At 40.7% G+C, this 14,663-nt stretch overlaps 2 protein-coding genes across 3 annotated transcripts in view; one reads left to right on the top strand and one right to left on the bottom strand.

Annotated features, from left to right (window-relative positions):
- The window catches only part of LOC143328447 (SH3 and PX domain-containing protein 2A-like), a 55,888-nt gene extending 43,771 nt beyond the window's left edge, over nt 1-12,117 (bottom strand). For both annotated transcript variants that reach the window (XM_076743591.1, XM_076743592.1), the window contains exons 1-2: nt 11,823-12,117; nt 3,187-3,267 (exon numbers count right to left, since the gene is read on the bottom strand). In XM_076743591.1, the coding sequence (XP_076599706.1) occupies nt 3,187-3,267; nt 11,823-11,894 (153 nt within the window). In that variant the 5' untranslated portion in view covers nt 11,895-12,117. The remainder of the gene's footprint in view (nt 1-3,186; nt 3,268-11,822) is intronic.
- On the top strand, nt 5,913-9,774 carry LOC143328483 (N-acetyllactosaminide beta-1,3-N-acetylglucosaminyltransferase 3-like). Its single transcript, XM_076743640.1, has 2 exons — nt 5,913-5,979; nt 8,613-9,774. Exons 1-2 carry the CDS (start codon nt 5,972-5,974, stop codon nt 9,772-9,774), a joined length of 1,170 nt encoding a protein of 389 aa, XP_076599755.1. The 5' UTR covers nt 5,913-5,971.
- Nucleotides 12,118-14,663: the final 2,546 nt, after the last annotated feature.

Below are 14,663 nucleotides of genomic sequence, written 5' to 3'. Positions count from 1 at the left end.
AAGTCCAAATCTAATTCTAAATTGCCTACAGTGATGTCACGAGGCGCTGTCAGTTGGTGCTGAAGGCTACGGTCTGAAAAGTTTGAAAATGAAATGAAGTTAGAGGGAAGGGAGCTTACCAGACCTCTGCAGCCTGCTCCTCATCTCTGCTCGAGACTGGCTCGAGGCTTCATCAGCTGCTGCTAGCACAACAGACCGAATCTCAGACCTAACTGTCAGCGACTGCGTTGCATTGTGGGTAATGTAGGCACCAGGTTTTGAAAAGGAATGGAACGAGGGATAAAAAAGATGTCTTCAGGTCTGCTGCATCAATTTTGATCCTTTATGAAAAACCAAACGTCCAACGTGAGTGGACAATGTTTTAAATAACCTTTAGTTTGTCTTCCTTCATAGCGCCTGCAAAGAAGCCCAGGTTTAACAACAGGTTTTTTTTTGTTTGTTTGTTTTTTTACAATCTTATGTCTGGAATGTAGGCCAGCCAAATTATAATGCAGACGGAGTAGAGCTGACCCAGGTCCAAATCCCCAATCCAAAAATAATGACGACTAAGGGGTTTTTGGGGAAGTTTCTGTCCAAAAGGAAACCAGGCCAGCTTGCACACTCCACAATCCCCCTGTGGAATGCTGTGACCCATGTGCTCTGTGGTTGAAGGGTGTGGAGGTGGGAGACCTCACTAGCCTCCCTCTTGACGGTAAACTCTGTTTGACACACTGACCAATTCTCCTCACGTCAAACATGCGCGGGTCAGAAACATTTCCCTTCAGCACCAGAAGCAGCATTTGGTGGACTTCAGGTTCAGCAGCACTCAGCATGAATACAAATGTCTCTAAGGAATCAGTGCGCTTAACTTAAAAAGAGCATACTTCACTTTAGGTCAGCAGAAAAGACGATTGGAAGGAATCAGATAAAAAGGAGACAGGATCCTAATAATTTATGATAATTGCTTCCCTGAGGAGCAGTTATGAGTTATGTTTAGTGCACAGGAGAGGTTTGAAACATTAGCAGTGAGTGCACTTTTGGACATCCATTTGGCAATGAAAATGGATGCTTCATCCTTAAAAGATAAACAGCAAAGCTGGCTGTTGTTGAGAAGGGGTTTTCTATGACCAGCTGCACGCCGCTGACTTCTGTTGGACATCATATGAATGATCGTTCGCTGTGTGAAAGGCGTTTCTTGTTCTGTGACCTTACTTGACTTTTCTGAATTCTGAATTAATTGTTATCAGATGAGATCATGGTCACATTTTGTCAAGGGCCAAGATTGTCAAATGCATTTTTTTTCCCTGTCAGCTTTTAGTGAACATAAAACATGCAATTGTGCTGCAAAGACAGAGAACTGCGCAGAGATGGGCAAAGACTGTAGGTGTCATTTGGCTGACATACAAACAAAAGCTCAGTTTCTGCCTGGAGAAAAGACAAATATTTTAACACAGGCGTTACAAAAGTGACTGTCATGCTCACATTATTGAAACCAGGAGGAGACATGTAGTGGTTAAATGGCTGTCTTATCTAAACTTCCAAGGGAAAGCATCTTCCTTGCAGTCAAAACTGTGCATTACCCCAAACCCTTTCCTGACCACAACTTCCTCCTTATTTTTTCCAATGCGCTCTGGGATTGCTCCTTGCATTACGTAAACTTCAATATGAATTGATTTCTAAAAAACAATTGTTTGAATTCATTTTTTCTAACAGTGGATGTTTTATGCACCTTACCTTGTGATTTCTTTTACAACTGGTCAATCCAATACTAGTCACAGATTATCTGCGACTGCCAGTGTGCTTCACTCAAGGCAATTCATCTTTCACCTATATGCCCATGTTCATATAAGGATAAATAAAACACACTATTCCCACCCATTTTGTATGAACAGCTGCAGACTGTTGTTCTTCACAGATTACCGTGGCCAGGCAAACACACCCAGGCAGCAGGGATCTATGGACAAGACTAATGTTTACAGAGACAGGAGAGAAGCTCTGTTTCCATCAAACAGACCAGGGCAGAAATTTTCCTGGCTATTAGCAAGAGACCGGAGAACAAAGGGTTTCCTCTGCTGCCTTCCACACAGCCAGCCCACCAAAGCCACAGCGCTGCAGAGTGCAGTCTGGCAGAGAGTTATCTGAGACGAGTCAGAGATGGTCTTTTACAAGTGAAATGCTCGATGAGGTCTGCAATAATTTAGGCTTAGACCGCTCACACTGTTGCTTAGGCTACTTAGCTGTTTCTAACAAACAGGGCTGGGCGATTAATCAAATTTTGTTTTAAATTACAATTTTGGCTTCCAGCAATTATGAAAACAAGATAATTCAGATAAAATGATTTATTCTGATGCATTCCATTTCGCAATGATGCTCTGGCTTTGTCTCGTGTGATAAATCCACTGCTCGCCCTTCCTTTACAGTAGTGCACTTCCTCCCTAAAAGTCCAGAGTCACTCTCAGCCTGGCTGTGGCGTGTTAAGTTTTGCTCACTGCGGTCAAGCGAGCCACTATTTCAGAATAACTTGTCAAGCCAGCTGCTGCTTGTTTTTGATACGCATCAATCTGTGCTGGTATAGGACCGGTTGGAGCGGCCAAAAAGGATGAGGGTGTCACATTTCAACAATTATTCTCTCATTTAGGGACCGAATAAAAGCAACATTATAAACATATCTAATATTAAATAATTGAATTAAAATAAAACATCAACAAATGCATGATGTTTCTAAAGTCAATGAGAAATCGTGATCTCTGTATTGACCAAAATAATGTTTTGTGCCATAATCGAGCGGCCCTACTAACAAACAAATCATAGGGCAGGCAATTCAGCCGTGCCTTGTTAAAATATAAACCTGAGTCAATGAAATGCAGACATTTCACTGTAGGCTACTGGATCCCTCAAAAGAATCCTGAGGCATAACTTTGCCCCATGCTGTATTCTGCATACTGGCTGAGGTCATGTTTTCTTCCTGCATCTGCTGACTGGATTTCCCCCATTTCCCTTCTTCCAAGCAGGCTCCACCAGCAGTCTTAAATGAGACCTTTCACTAAGCGCACTGCCGTCCAGCAGCTGAGCAGAAAAGTGGGACGGGAAAGGTCAAATTGACCTCACAGAGTTTAAAATCAAGAGGACATTCTCAACATATAATTTGAAGGTTTGGAACTGCTCATGTGTTAAGTGGCTGTGGGAGTTTATTTATTTACAGCATACCTGTAGGTCAAAGAACTTGCTGTATCTCCTGTAGATGACATGGGAAGTGGAGTCTGAGTATGTGACGTTGATGAGGTACACCTAGTGAGAGAAAGACAAACACAAACAAAAAGAGGTCCATTAGGAGCAAAGACACCACGGCACCGCTTCAGCCTGACTGGCCCTAATGACACAAAGTGCATTCCCTCCTGACTTAACTTCAAGAGGTCATCACAGGTCAGATAAACTCATTAAGTTCATTTGTTTCCATCACACATTGGAAAGCTATCAGGGGTCAATGACAGGGCCAATAGATTTCAAGTATTATGTCATAAAAAACATTTATAATGAAATACATCTGTGTCTTCGAGTGCAGCAGACTGAATGTGATGTCAGTGGTCTTAAATATTTCAGAGCAATCTTAAGCCTCAGTTTTACTTATTATTCTACAGTGCTGGTAACAAAAAGCTGCAAAGTTGCATTTCAGGGACTTGTATAACTAAGGACATTTTACTTTTGAAAAGTGCACCTGAATCCACCATCTGAGGAAACAAATGATACTGCCAACAGTATTCAGCACTTCTATCTATCGCCAGGAATAATGACAGGGAAGTGTTTACTCGTACAATAACTCAAATAGGAATATAATTTCCTTGTCAGACATCAGTCATGAACTGAACAAAACACTGTTGCCGGATGTTTTCCGAAAATAAATTCTGTATTTGCCTAAATAATAAAGGGCCAACAAACAACTGTGCACGTCCTGAGGTTTGGAAACAGATGGCCGCACCTACTGAATTTCCATCTAGGCGCATGGCACAGAATGTTTACAAAAGCAGCATTTACACATATGGTGGCAATCTGCAAGGGCACCAGTTTGAAATGTCGTCTTCATTCTGCACACAGTTCATTAAGGAAAAGTGTGCAGCGAGGCGGAACAAGTCCTCCAGCAGCTTGCTAATTAGATACAGACAGCATGACCAAACACTCTGGATTTAGGCAACAACATGGCTCAAAGTGAGGGAGTGTGAGGTCAAGATACATCCCAAGAGAACCACCGACCACATTTATGTTTGAACATGACAATACAACTTACACAAGAGGAAAACAATCTGAGATTAACACATTGGCATGAGTTAATTAATGTGGAATTTTTTATGTAAGATTTATAGTCGTGCTGGGAATTGACTGTGGTGGTTGCAACCGACATTATTGATCCAAAGCCTACTGTTATTTAATGCGAAAGGATTACATTCTTTACAGCAGATTTAAGACAAGCAAACACCACAAATTAGTGCACATTTCTGTGCGGGTTCATCTGCACTAAATCATTAGACTGATGGTCATATAATGTAGCTGAGCACATTTTTATTACACATATTAAACTCTGTATTTAACAAGGGTGTTCATGTAGTAAAGTGAACAAACTGAAGACTCCCCATTGAATCTTATCTCTCCTGAAATTATCCTTTAGCAGTGTATGTAAACAGGGATCAGTTGCCATGCCGCATCCGGCTCCAGTGCCACAAGTCCCTGGAAGGAAGTCACACTTCAGTGGGGACAAAAGACAAAGGGTTGCTTCTTTCCTCTCTCAAACCGGATAAGCATTTTCAGTTGCTTAGCTCATAGATAATGAGATTTTATTTTTTTTCTCCCTCTTCTTCCCTCGTGGGGACTTCCCAGTCAACCCTCACCTCCGGCTCCCATCCCAAGGGAAAGTCTGTGCCCTGTGTTTAGAGGCCTCGGGGAGCGTCCCTCGGCAGGAGATGGATGATGCAATTGATCCTAACTCTCAGGTTAATTAATCCAATTGTACCTGATGGACTAATTGATTTTTGCAGTCCCGCTGAGCCATGTCCCGTGGCCCATCGGATTTGATTACTCAAGTCAGTAAGATAACACCCAGACCAGACCCTGCAGTGAAACATTACTAGAGGTCTACAGCCATGCTAGCAGTGCTACATGCAAATCTTAGAAATGCTAAAAGGCTCGCAGTACTAACTGAATGAACGTATTTTGACCTGACAACGGCACCAGAGGAAAAGCCAGAGGTTCACCGGGATTCAACCTCTGGATACCACGAATGTCTGTAAAAAGAAATCAAGGCAATCCATCCAACTGTGCTGAAAAATGTCAGTCTGGACCAAAGTGGTAAACCAACTGACCAACACTGCCATCCACTGAGCCACACTGCTAGCAATGGCATCAAATACTTCTTGGCCATGCACTGGTCAAGACTGAAATATCTCAACAACTATTGGATGGACTGCCATGACCTTTGGTGTACACATGTTTGTCCTCCACAGCATAAACTGTATAACTTTGCTGATGCCCTGACTTATCCTCTCGGGCCAACAGCAGGTCAGAGTTTTCAGCTACAAGATGGAGTGACTCAGTGAGTGAGTGAGAGAGGGAGCTTATGGTTTGTCACTGACTGGTTGGATGGTCACCTGATAAGGAGTCCCAGTCGAGCCAAAAGACACAGGGAGCCCTGACACAGGAGGGTTGGCCTGTAACCAGCAGGGTGCAGAGCAGAGCAGTGACTGTGACCTGCCTGCCTGGCATGACTGTTACACGTGTCAGCATGGGTTTCTCCTCCAGCAAGTTCCACCTGTTTTAATCTTGGCCAATCGTGAGAATCTATTTGAATCAAGAATAGGGGCTGTCCCATTGGCTAAACTCAGAGGGAGGGGGGTGGGGATATGTGCCCGACATCATCTTTGCCATAACCACCCAAGTAACCTGTGCAGACTGACTACTGACTATCAAAGGGATACTCGCCACATGGTCACACTGATCTACTAATATGTTCAGGTAATTATCGTTGAATAAAGGTTTGGTGTTTGTGTGGATTTACAGTACATTTGTCTACAAAACTGATTCAATTATTCCTCTATATAAATTGAGTTAACTTAGAGAGAAGTGAGCTGAGATGATCTGAATTGGGTCTGCATTTAACATTACACCCTTCAAAGTCATGATTTTTTGTAATTTAGTGCTCAAATTTTGATTTTTATGGTTTTTGATGCTTACTTTAAAAAGCTGAAGGAAAACAACGGTATGTAAGAGTGCTTCTTTCAAGGTTTGCAGGAAACAGGTGATACTAGCTGATTGATTTTGTGTTTTCCTGATAAGATAGTAAGTTCTTCTTATTTCTTATTATCACAGTAACATACTGTGGTATGTTACTACTAGTACTTAAAAAACCATGGTCTTAAAAAGAAAGTGATACGATCCAGAGAATAATTCTGTATCACTTAAGGAGCAACCTGTAAGATGAGATGTTTCACAAAATATGTGAACAAACAGGTTACATCGTTTGTTTGTTTTTTTTTTCCTGTGACTAAATGCTTGAGATAACCATCACCACATATTGCAACCCTTCTGAGAAAACGTGTCAGCGTTTGGCTGGTTGCCATCTGACACTTCGCACCCAGACGCACAAACACAAGTATTCAGTTGAGGTGTCATTGAATAACAATGCAGAAGACGCTTTGACTAATTTGTTTCACTAACTTTCACAGGTAGTGGAATTATGATATGGGCTGAGTTAAGAGGTGCACATTCTTCTATACATTCAGACTGTTTTTTAAATATTACTTTATTTATAGTATATTTGTATAGTATTTGTACTCAAATTCAGCATATTTATCGAGTAGATGAAGGAAATATTCAATTATGACTACAAATGGGTAAAACTTCCTTCATGTATTTATTTGCTTACTCATATGTTTTAGGACAGTCCTTTGTTTGGGAAAAGGGAATATAAAAATAAATTCTAAAGATAAATTAAGATAAATAAGCCAGTTTAAGTGCTCTTCTCTCCATTTCAGCCCTGCCACATTAAAGTGGTGTTATCCCTCAGATGTGGCTGTGATGTGAAGCGTTGTTGTTTGTGTCGTGAAAAGTGGACGAGGAGGAAGAACTTTAGCCGGTTTTCTTTTGTTCAGGCATTTCGCTGTTTGTAGATGTTTCTAGTAGCCGATAAAAAAATGATGTTGTCTGTCAGGAGCAAGTAAGGACAAAATCTGAGGCAAGAAGCTTTTTTGAGCATTTTAATCTCAAACTAATATTTTTCAGGTAACTAATAAGCAAACTTTAACCACTAAAATGGTACTGTGAATTACTTCAGTTACAGACATTTGTGATGGTATGGGATCAGAAAATGTGCATGGGTCATTTTAGCAGCCAATGTTCTAGAAAAAAAGAACGAAAATGCGTCATATCATCTTTTTAAAAAGGCACTTAGCTCCACAACAGCTTGAAATCGGTTCAATAGCAGTGTCTGGTTCCCAGATGGGTGTGTTAATCTGTATTTTGTTGTGCATTGGAAATAACCATTAACCATGAAATTCTGCTATATTGTTAAGGTTTAAAATGAACTGTAGTGTGTCCATACCTTAAAAAAGACTGCGAGTGTTGTGCAAGTTCACATGTCACAAGAGCGAGCTCGAACTTAAGTTTGCACAGATTAAAATGAGGTAGTTCACATTCTTTCTACTGTGTTTTCTTAATGAGCAGCAACGGTTGTACATCTGCTACAATGTAGTCAAAGTACTCGGGATGTAACAGAGAACATTTACTTGCATACTGCACTTAAGTACAAATTTGGCGTACTATATTTGAGTATTTCCATTTTATGAAATGTCATACTTTTGCTCCTCTACTATCTCAGAGGTAAATACATTTGTCTGACAGCTTTATTTACTAGTTACTTTTTCAGAATACATTTTTTGATTAACTGAAGGATTAAGTCTTCCTTTATGGGTTGAAAAATTCTCCTACTTCTTAAGCTAAATAAACTATTTAAAAACTCTCTTGGCTTAGCTGGAAAATGCATCGTCACAAGGCTGAAAACAGAGCTGTCTCTCTGAGCTCATGAAAAGCTTTCGTGTGATTTGTGTGGTGTGGTGAAATAGGTGGTTCTCACAAGAAAGCAACACTACAGCATGGTGATTTTATACAATATGATGCATTGGTGTAGATTCAACTATCCAGCAGTATATAGAGTGGTTAAAATTAGCTCAACCTTAAACATCTACAGCAGTAAAATGCAACACACCCATTAACGCAGCAGTAATGTTCATCCAAAAACATCAGTGTGTAGCATCCAACAGTGAATTCCCCTTGCCTCACCCTTCCCAAGCATGTATGAGAACCTGCAGTGGCCTTCAGGCAACATAAAAACGCAAAAGTCTATCTCTAGAAGCAGTGTTTGGTTTAAAACATAGCATTGCAACATGAAAGACTCCATTCAAGAGGATGCACTCCATATGTAGATATGAAGGGCTTGTTCTAAGCAAACCAAAACAGCATTCTTAGTTTCAGGTGATTATACACTGATGAAAACATGGTTATTTATATTCCATGTCTGCCAACTGATCCACCTCAAACCTTTACACTGGACCTGTAATTTGATGAGACGACTGTTTGATTTTTCACTGCAGGGTTTCAAAGACGAGAACCATCGGAACAACAACTCCCTTGCTGTTTGGGGTTCTCCTTGTGGTTGTTTATCTCTGTAAAGATTTAACTGACCGCAAAACCATTCCTCTCCAAGAAAATGTGAAAAACAATGGCGGTGAGAGGGCACCCACAAAAAACAGCTCCTCTGTGTACTCCTGGCCAAGATGTGAACCAAATTTGACTGCTGCCACCAGCCCAGACTTCAGCTCTTTCTCTAATATGATTCAAGACTTTCTCTACTATCGTCACTGTCGCCATTTCCCCATGCTACTGGACACACCTGACAAATGTGGAGGAGCAGATGAATCTGCAGACGTCTTCCTTCTGCTGGTCATTAAAAGCCCCCCTGCGAACTACAACCGCCGAGAGGTGCTGCGCAAAACCTGGGCTAAAGAGAGGTTGTACAAAGGCGTGTGGATTCGAAGGATCTTCATCTCAGGAACGATGGAGAACGGTTTCGAGAAAGAGAGGCTAAACAAACTCCTCAAACTGGAGCACCGTCAGTACAATGACATTCTCCAATGGGACTTTCAAGAATCACTCTTCAACCTCACCTTGAAGCAGATACTCTTCCATGAATGGCTGGAAATAAACTGTCCAAACGCTCGCTTCCTGCTCAATGGCGATGACGATGTCTTTGCCCACACAGACAACATGGTCGAGTATCTCCAAGGCCTCAAGGATAATAATGGAAGCAAGCACCTCTTTACTGGGCATCTGATCACAAACGCAAGTCCCATTAGATCATCAGCGAGCAAGTACTTTATTCCATTTCAGGTGGACGATTCAGAATCATATCCTCCCTACTGTGGTGGTGGAGGCTTGCTCATGTCTGTTTCCACAGCTCTGGTCATATACAAAATGTCCCAGTCCATTCCTGTTATTCCTATTGATGATGTTTACATAGGGATGTGTCTGGCCAAAGCAGGGCTCGCACCTGCCTCTCATATGGGTGTGAGGACACTAGGATGGTACATTCCCTCCAAAAAACTAGATAAATATGACCCATGCTATTTTAAAGAACACCTAGTGGTACACAGACTCCTTCCTGCCGACATATATATTATGTGGCATAGAATACACGAGCCTGATCTGAAATGTAGTAACTCAAAGGAAACTGAAACTGCCATTTACAGGTGGTAGAAGAGCTTCCAGCACTAAAGGGATGAAATTTTCACCATAACCGTTAACCTGTACCATAACTGTCTCCAAAAAAAAAACAAGTTTTCACAGTGTCTAAAACAAGATATTAGACAGTTATAATAATTATCCTTATTACTAATAATGACCTACTTCATATAGACTTCATTTTTTTGTTTTTTACAGTAGAATTCAATACCATAGATAAGCAAATGTTTATGGTACGATAATCATTGATTTAAAAGTGTACCATTGCAAACCTAGTTGTAACTGCAACTGGTACAGATCTGCAGCAAGACCTTCCATCTAACCGAAAATAAGCTGCACATTAGCACATTATTACGTTGTTGTTTTTTGCTACAGTACACTGTACATATCTGCTCTGTGAATCGCATCTCCTGTGTTATCCATTGAGAAAATAAGGAGAAACCAAAAGGGAGAAATTTATATTCTAGATTTTGTTACGGCTCCGCCAAACAGCATGAAAATGTACCTGCAATTACCCCTGCAGCTTGTCTGGATGTTGGAGGGGCTGTACTCTTCACTCCCACTGCAGGGTTGTTAGCTACAGCCCAAGTTTATTCATATTCCTTCTGTCAGGGCTCAGCTTGACAGCTACTGTCAGTCAAATAAAGACACACCCCTCCAGCTGCCAAAGGGAGCACTTCTGATATTTCCCTGAAGACCTTTTTCTCCCTTTTAATTATACAAATCTACTGACAATAAACTTCAAAAATACATTGACAATATTTCTGACTGCACTAATGGATGACTGTGAGATTCCAGGAGGTTATGCTAGCAGCTCTGTGAGGCTGTCTTTAGGCACTGCGGTGCTTTGTGCCGTGACTTTGTGTGTGTATGCATGTAAGAGCCATCCTGCAGTTTTCACATAAGGTGCATTTTTTTGTGGCTCACATTTCACGGCAGTATTTGATCACTTTGTTATCATTGTACTTCAACGCCAGAGGTGCATTATGCAGTTAGTGTATTTGGTTGTCTGACTGCATCTTTGTGGGCTGGGATAGCCTGTTTATATATTCATATAACATTCGATCTTTGGATATTTGAAGCACATATGAAGCTTTGTTTGTTTAATTTGGGCTGGTTTAATTGAAATTGATGGGCTTTAAGCTGTGATTGGGCTGAAAACGGTCAGTCTGATATGACAACACGCCATCAAATTCATGTACCGTGTTTTTGTAAGCTACCGTCCAGGGACCCCCAACTAAAAGGGCCCCAAACAGCTAAAAGATTTATTCCAGTATTTAGCGATACAAAATATTGAATTATGGCACTATTCTAACTCACTGTACCCCAGAATAACTTACAAGAGGCAAATATGCAACCCAACTGAATACTACTTAAGTTCTGTGAACTTCTACTTCAAAAGAAAACATTGTACTGCTACATTTATTCAGAAAAGTAATAATTAAAATGTGACACATTATCATTCATTAAACTATCCAGCATCATGTAAGAATGAAAAGCTCCACCTTGAACAAACGTGAAGTAAATTGAAGTAACAGTGGGCTGAATGCCTCCTTCATGCTTCACTTTAAGCAAAAATTGGAATGCAGGACTTTTGCTGTGTTGTATTAATGTTACTATTATTAGTTAATAGTTTTACCTCAGGAAAAAATAAAAGTTTTGAGTACTTCCACCACTGCCAATCCCAACATTGCCACTTAGAGGAAGGGTGAAAAGTAAAGCACGAGGGCGTTTGCCTGAAGGCCCCCGAATCACTCAATCCGGCCCTGGTCAAATGTCCATCCATTCAGATTTCACTCAGAAGCCTCAAACGTGAACCCAACGATGGCACAAGAGGAAAATTCAGAGGATCACCAAAGTCACGGGGATCCATCCTCTGACCACCATGCCTGTACAACATCACATATCGTGTCACACCGATATTTCAACGCTGGACCGCCGCTGCCATCCATAGAGCTGCAAGCATGGCTAAACTTTCAACAGATGACATGCAAAGCTACATCTGAGAAGTCAGATACTTGAACAACATGACAAGGGAAGCACAGAACAATGAGCCTACTTACATAATGTTTGGACGGATTCCTCCTCTTCTGCACGTCCACGACATTAACGTCAAGGAGCGTGCGGAGCTGCATCTTGATAAACCAAGTAGGATCTGCACCCAGAGACACTCTAAACGCTACAAAAGAAGATGCTCAGCCATGAAAACGATACAGAGCATCAAAAACCCGAAGGAAAGCGCTTTTAGAGCACTCTGGTGAGAAAAGCAAAGTTGGTGAAAAGGGGGGAAAAAGCCTCTCCGCACTGAAGCTTCGGAGCATCCATGAAAGGATGGTGTCAGGCGATCCCGTAGTTTCTGGGCTGCTTGTGAAACATGACATCGCAGTAAAAGTAGCGTTTAATCCGTGTTCTCCTCCCTCCAGAGGGGCTGGCCTCTGGACAGGAGGGCAGTGCAAATCAATATGCAGGGAGGGAAGGGGGGGGGGGGGGGGGCGTCCTGCGTCGGCTGGCTGGACACACTGTACGGGCCCCTTTGAAGAAGTGAAGTCAGGCTGTTCGGGACCTCTTTCTTCTTTCTCATGTGTAACATTAGACCGATCTGCTTTAGTTTGAGAGTTTGGACGAAAGTTTGCATCGCCTATATGTTGAAAAGCACATCTGCCTCCAATAAACAAATAAATAAAAATTGGGGGGAGGTAGCTTTTATTAATTTAATTAATTTTCTAAATACGCATCAGTCGAATGAAAGCACAGTATTAAGAATACCTGATATCTAAAGCCACGTATTTGTGACAGTAAACTAAACTAAATACACCTCTGGATGCACATGTTGCACTTTTAACGTAAAGAAAACAGCTTGCATGCTTAAAACAACAGCTGCGCGGAAACATACAACTTGGTGTCTGTAGGCTATAGCCTCCAGTCACATTATATGCGAGCTGAACACTACGCCCACGGCAGAAGTGTTTGAGGCCTGAGCAAGGAGGTGAAGAACGTTGAGTTAATGTTGCCACACGGGGGCGCTGCACAACACAAAAAGTGGATCCACCCTATTTACTAATGGGTGCAAATGGTGCATATTTTAATTTTTTAAAAATTATTACTATTGCTATTTTCACTGAGCAAAAGACATTTAATCAAGCACTGCACGTAAAACAGTTTTGAGATATTTGTGTTTTATTTGAGGATTTAATGCCACTTTAGACTTCTACTCTACTACAATACAGAAGGGAATATTGTACTTTTTACTAAAGCTATAGTTTTTAGTGTTTTGGGTTCTGTGCTTACCTTATAAAATGTGATCATTTGTTTAAAAAAAAGATATATAATGTAGCTTATTAATGTTTTTTTGACATGTACATATTATCATTGTCAAATATAAATGTACACACGCTGTATATACTGTATATTGACATGGATACATGAACACACTGTCATATCCACCTACTTCATGTAGTTAAAGTAGCCTGTTGCATTAAATTAATCATTCAATAATTAGCCTTTTTTTTTGTGCCATTGCACTTTTGCATTCTTGTTTACAATTTACAGAAAGCCTGACTTGTATATACACCTAGATATTGTATTCTATTGTTCATTGTATCTGCTTTTCAGATACACACTTTATATCTTTTTTTCACCTAGTTGTATGCACGTAATAGTTAAATGTCTATGTTTACCATTGCTGTCCTTGTTCTTAACTGTATGTCTATTTCAGTGTGAGTACATTGAGAGCAATGAAAATCCAGTCAAATTGCCTGTGTGTGTAATGAACACTTTTATGTTTGATATTTAAGTACATTTTGCTGACGACACTTCTGTGCCTTTAAATTAACTTGTACATTCTCATTGCAGAACTTTTGATTTGAATGGAGTATTTTCACATTGTGTACTATTGCTACTTTTACTTAAGGATCTGAATACTGCTGTGAACATAGTTTTTATTTTTATTTATTTTCTTTTTTTATGTTTTCATTGTTAAGTTCTTCGCTACTAGTTGAAAGACACCAAAACTAAAAATCAATGGGCCTACTGAATTTTACATTAACCAATGATCAAGCAGTGGGTTATAATAACCAAAAGGAGTCTTGATGGTACCTTAATATAGCCTATATTGTTTTACCTTTGATATTGTTGATTACATATCTGCCTTTTCTGTCACTTATGAAAATAAAATGTTAACCAAACTGAATCAGAAAGTTTTTCGCTATCTGTTTCACTAGTTGGTTGGGACAGTCCCGACCGATGATTGTGAATTGGCTAAAGTGAGTTAACCTACTATTTATAACCCATCGTTGACCTGAATGTGGCTAAAATGCTGAAGAACTTCTAGTTACCATTTTTTTCCTCGTCATGACGACAGGAACACAAGAAGCATGCGTGGTAGGGCCGAGGGGCTGAGCCGCTGAGCACGTCCTGCCGAGGAGATCCAGGAAACAGATACAGCTAATCAACCGCGTCAAGCTAGCTAGTAACAGAACAAGTGATAGAGGAAACGCGGACAGTTAGCTTCCGAAGTACCGCTAAACACATCGTACATAGTAGTACACAAACCCGAACAAGTTAAACAGCCGCATTCGTACCATATATATTGACAATAATGTTAAATTCCGTGAAAAAATACGCATTTTCATTCGGCAAAACAGCAGCAGCGTGAACGTTAGGCTTGGCAAAATGGCATAACGCTGTTAGCTAACTTCCATGCCCAACGGTTACTCCTCAAACATCAAACCTCACAAGACCTCTCTATTACACACTCAAAAAAGACAACAAACATCGCGTTGTTTGCCCGTTTGTTATGTGGAACGCATTGTCACTGATTTTCTCTTAATTTCAATGACTAAAAAGTGTCCAGCACGTCTCTTCCACAGTTACTGTTTTATTTTGAACGTTTTCAGCGGAAATGC

This window comes from Chaetodon auriga, chromosome 11 (genome assembly GCF_051107435.1).
Source record: "Chaetodon auriga isolate fChaAug3 chromosome 11, fChaAug3.hap1, whole genome shotgun sequence".
NCBI lineage: Eukaryota > Metazoa > Chordata > Actinopteri > Chaetodontiformes > Chaetodontidae > Chaetodon > Chaetodon auriga.
The sequence above is the reverse complement of the archived record's forward strand: the minus strand, read 5'-3'. Positions and strand labels throughout refer to the sequence as shown.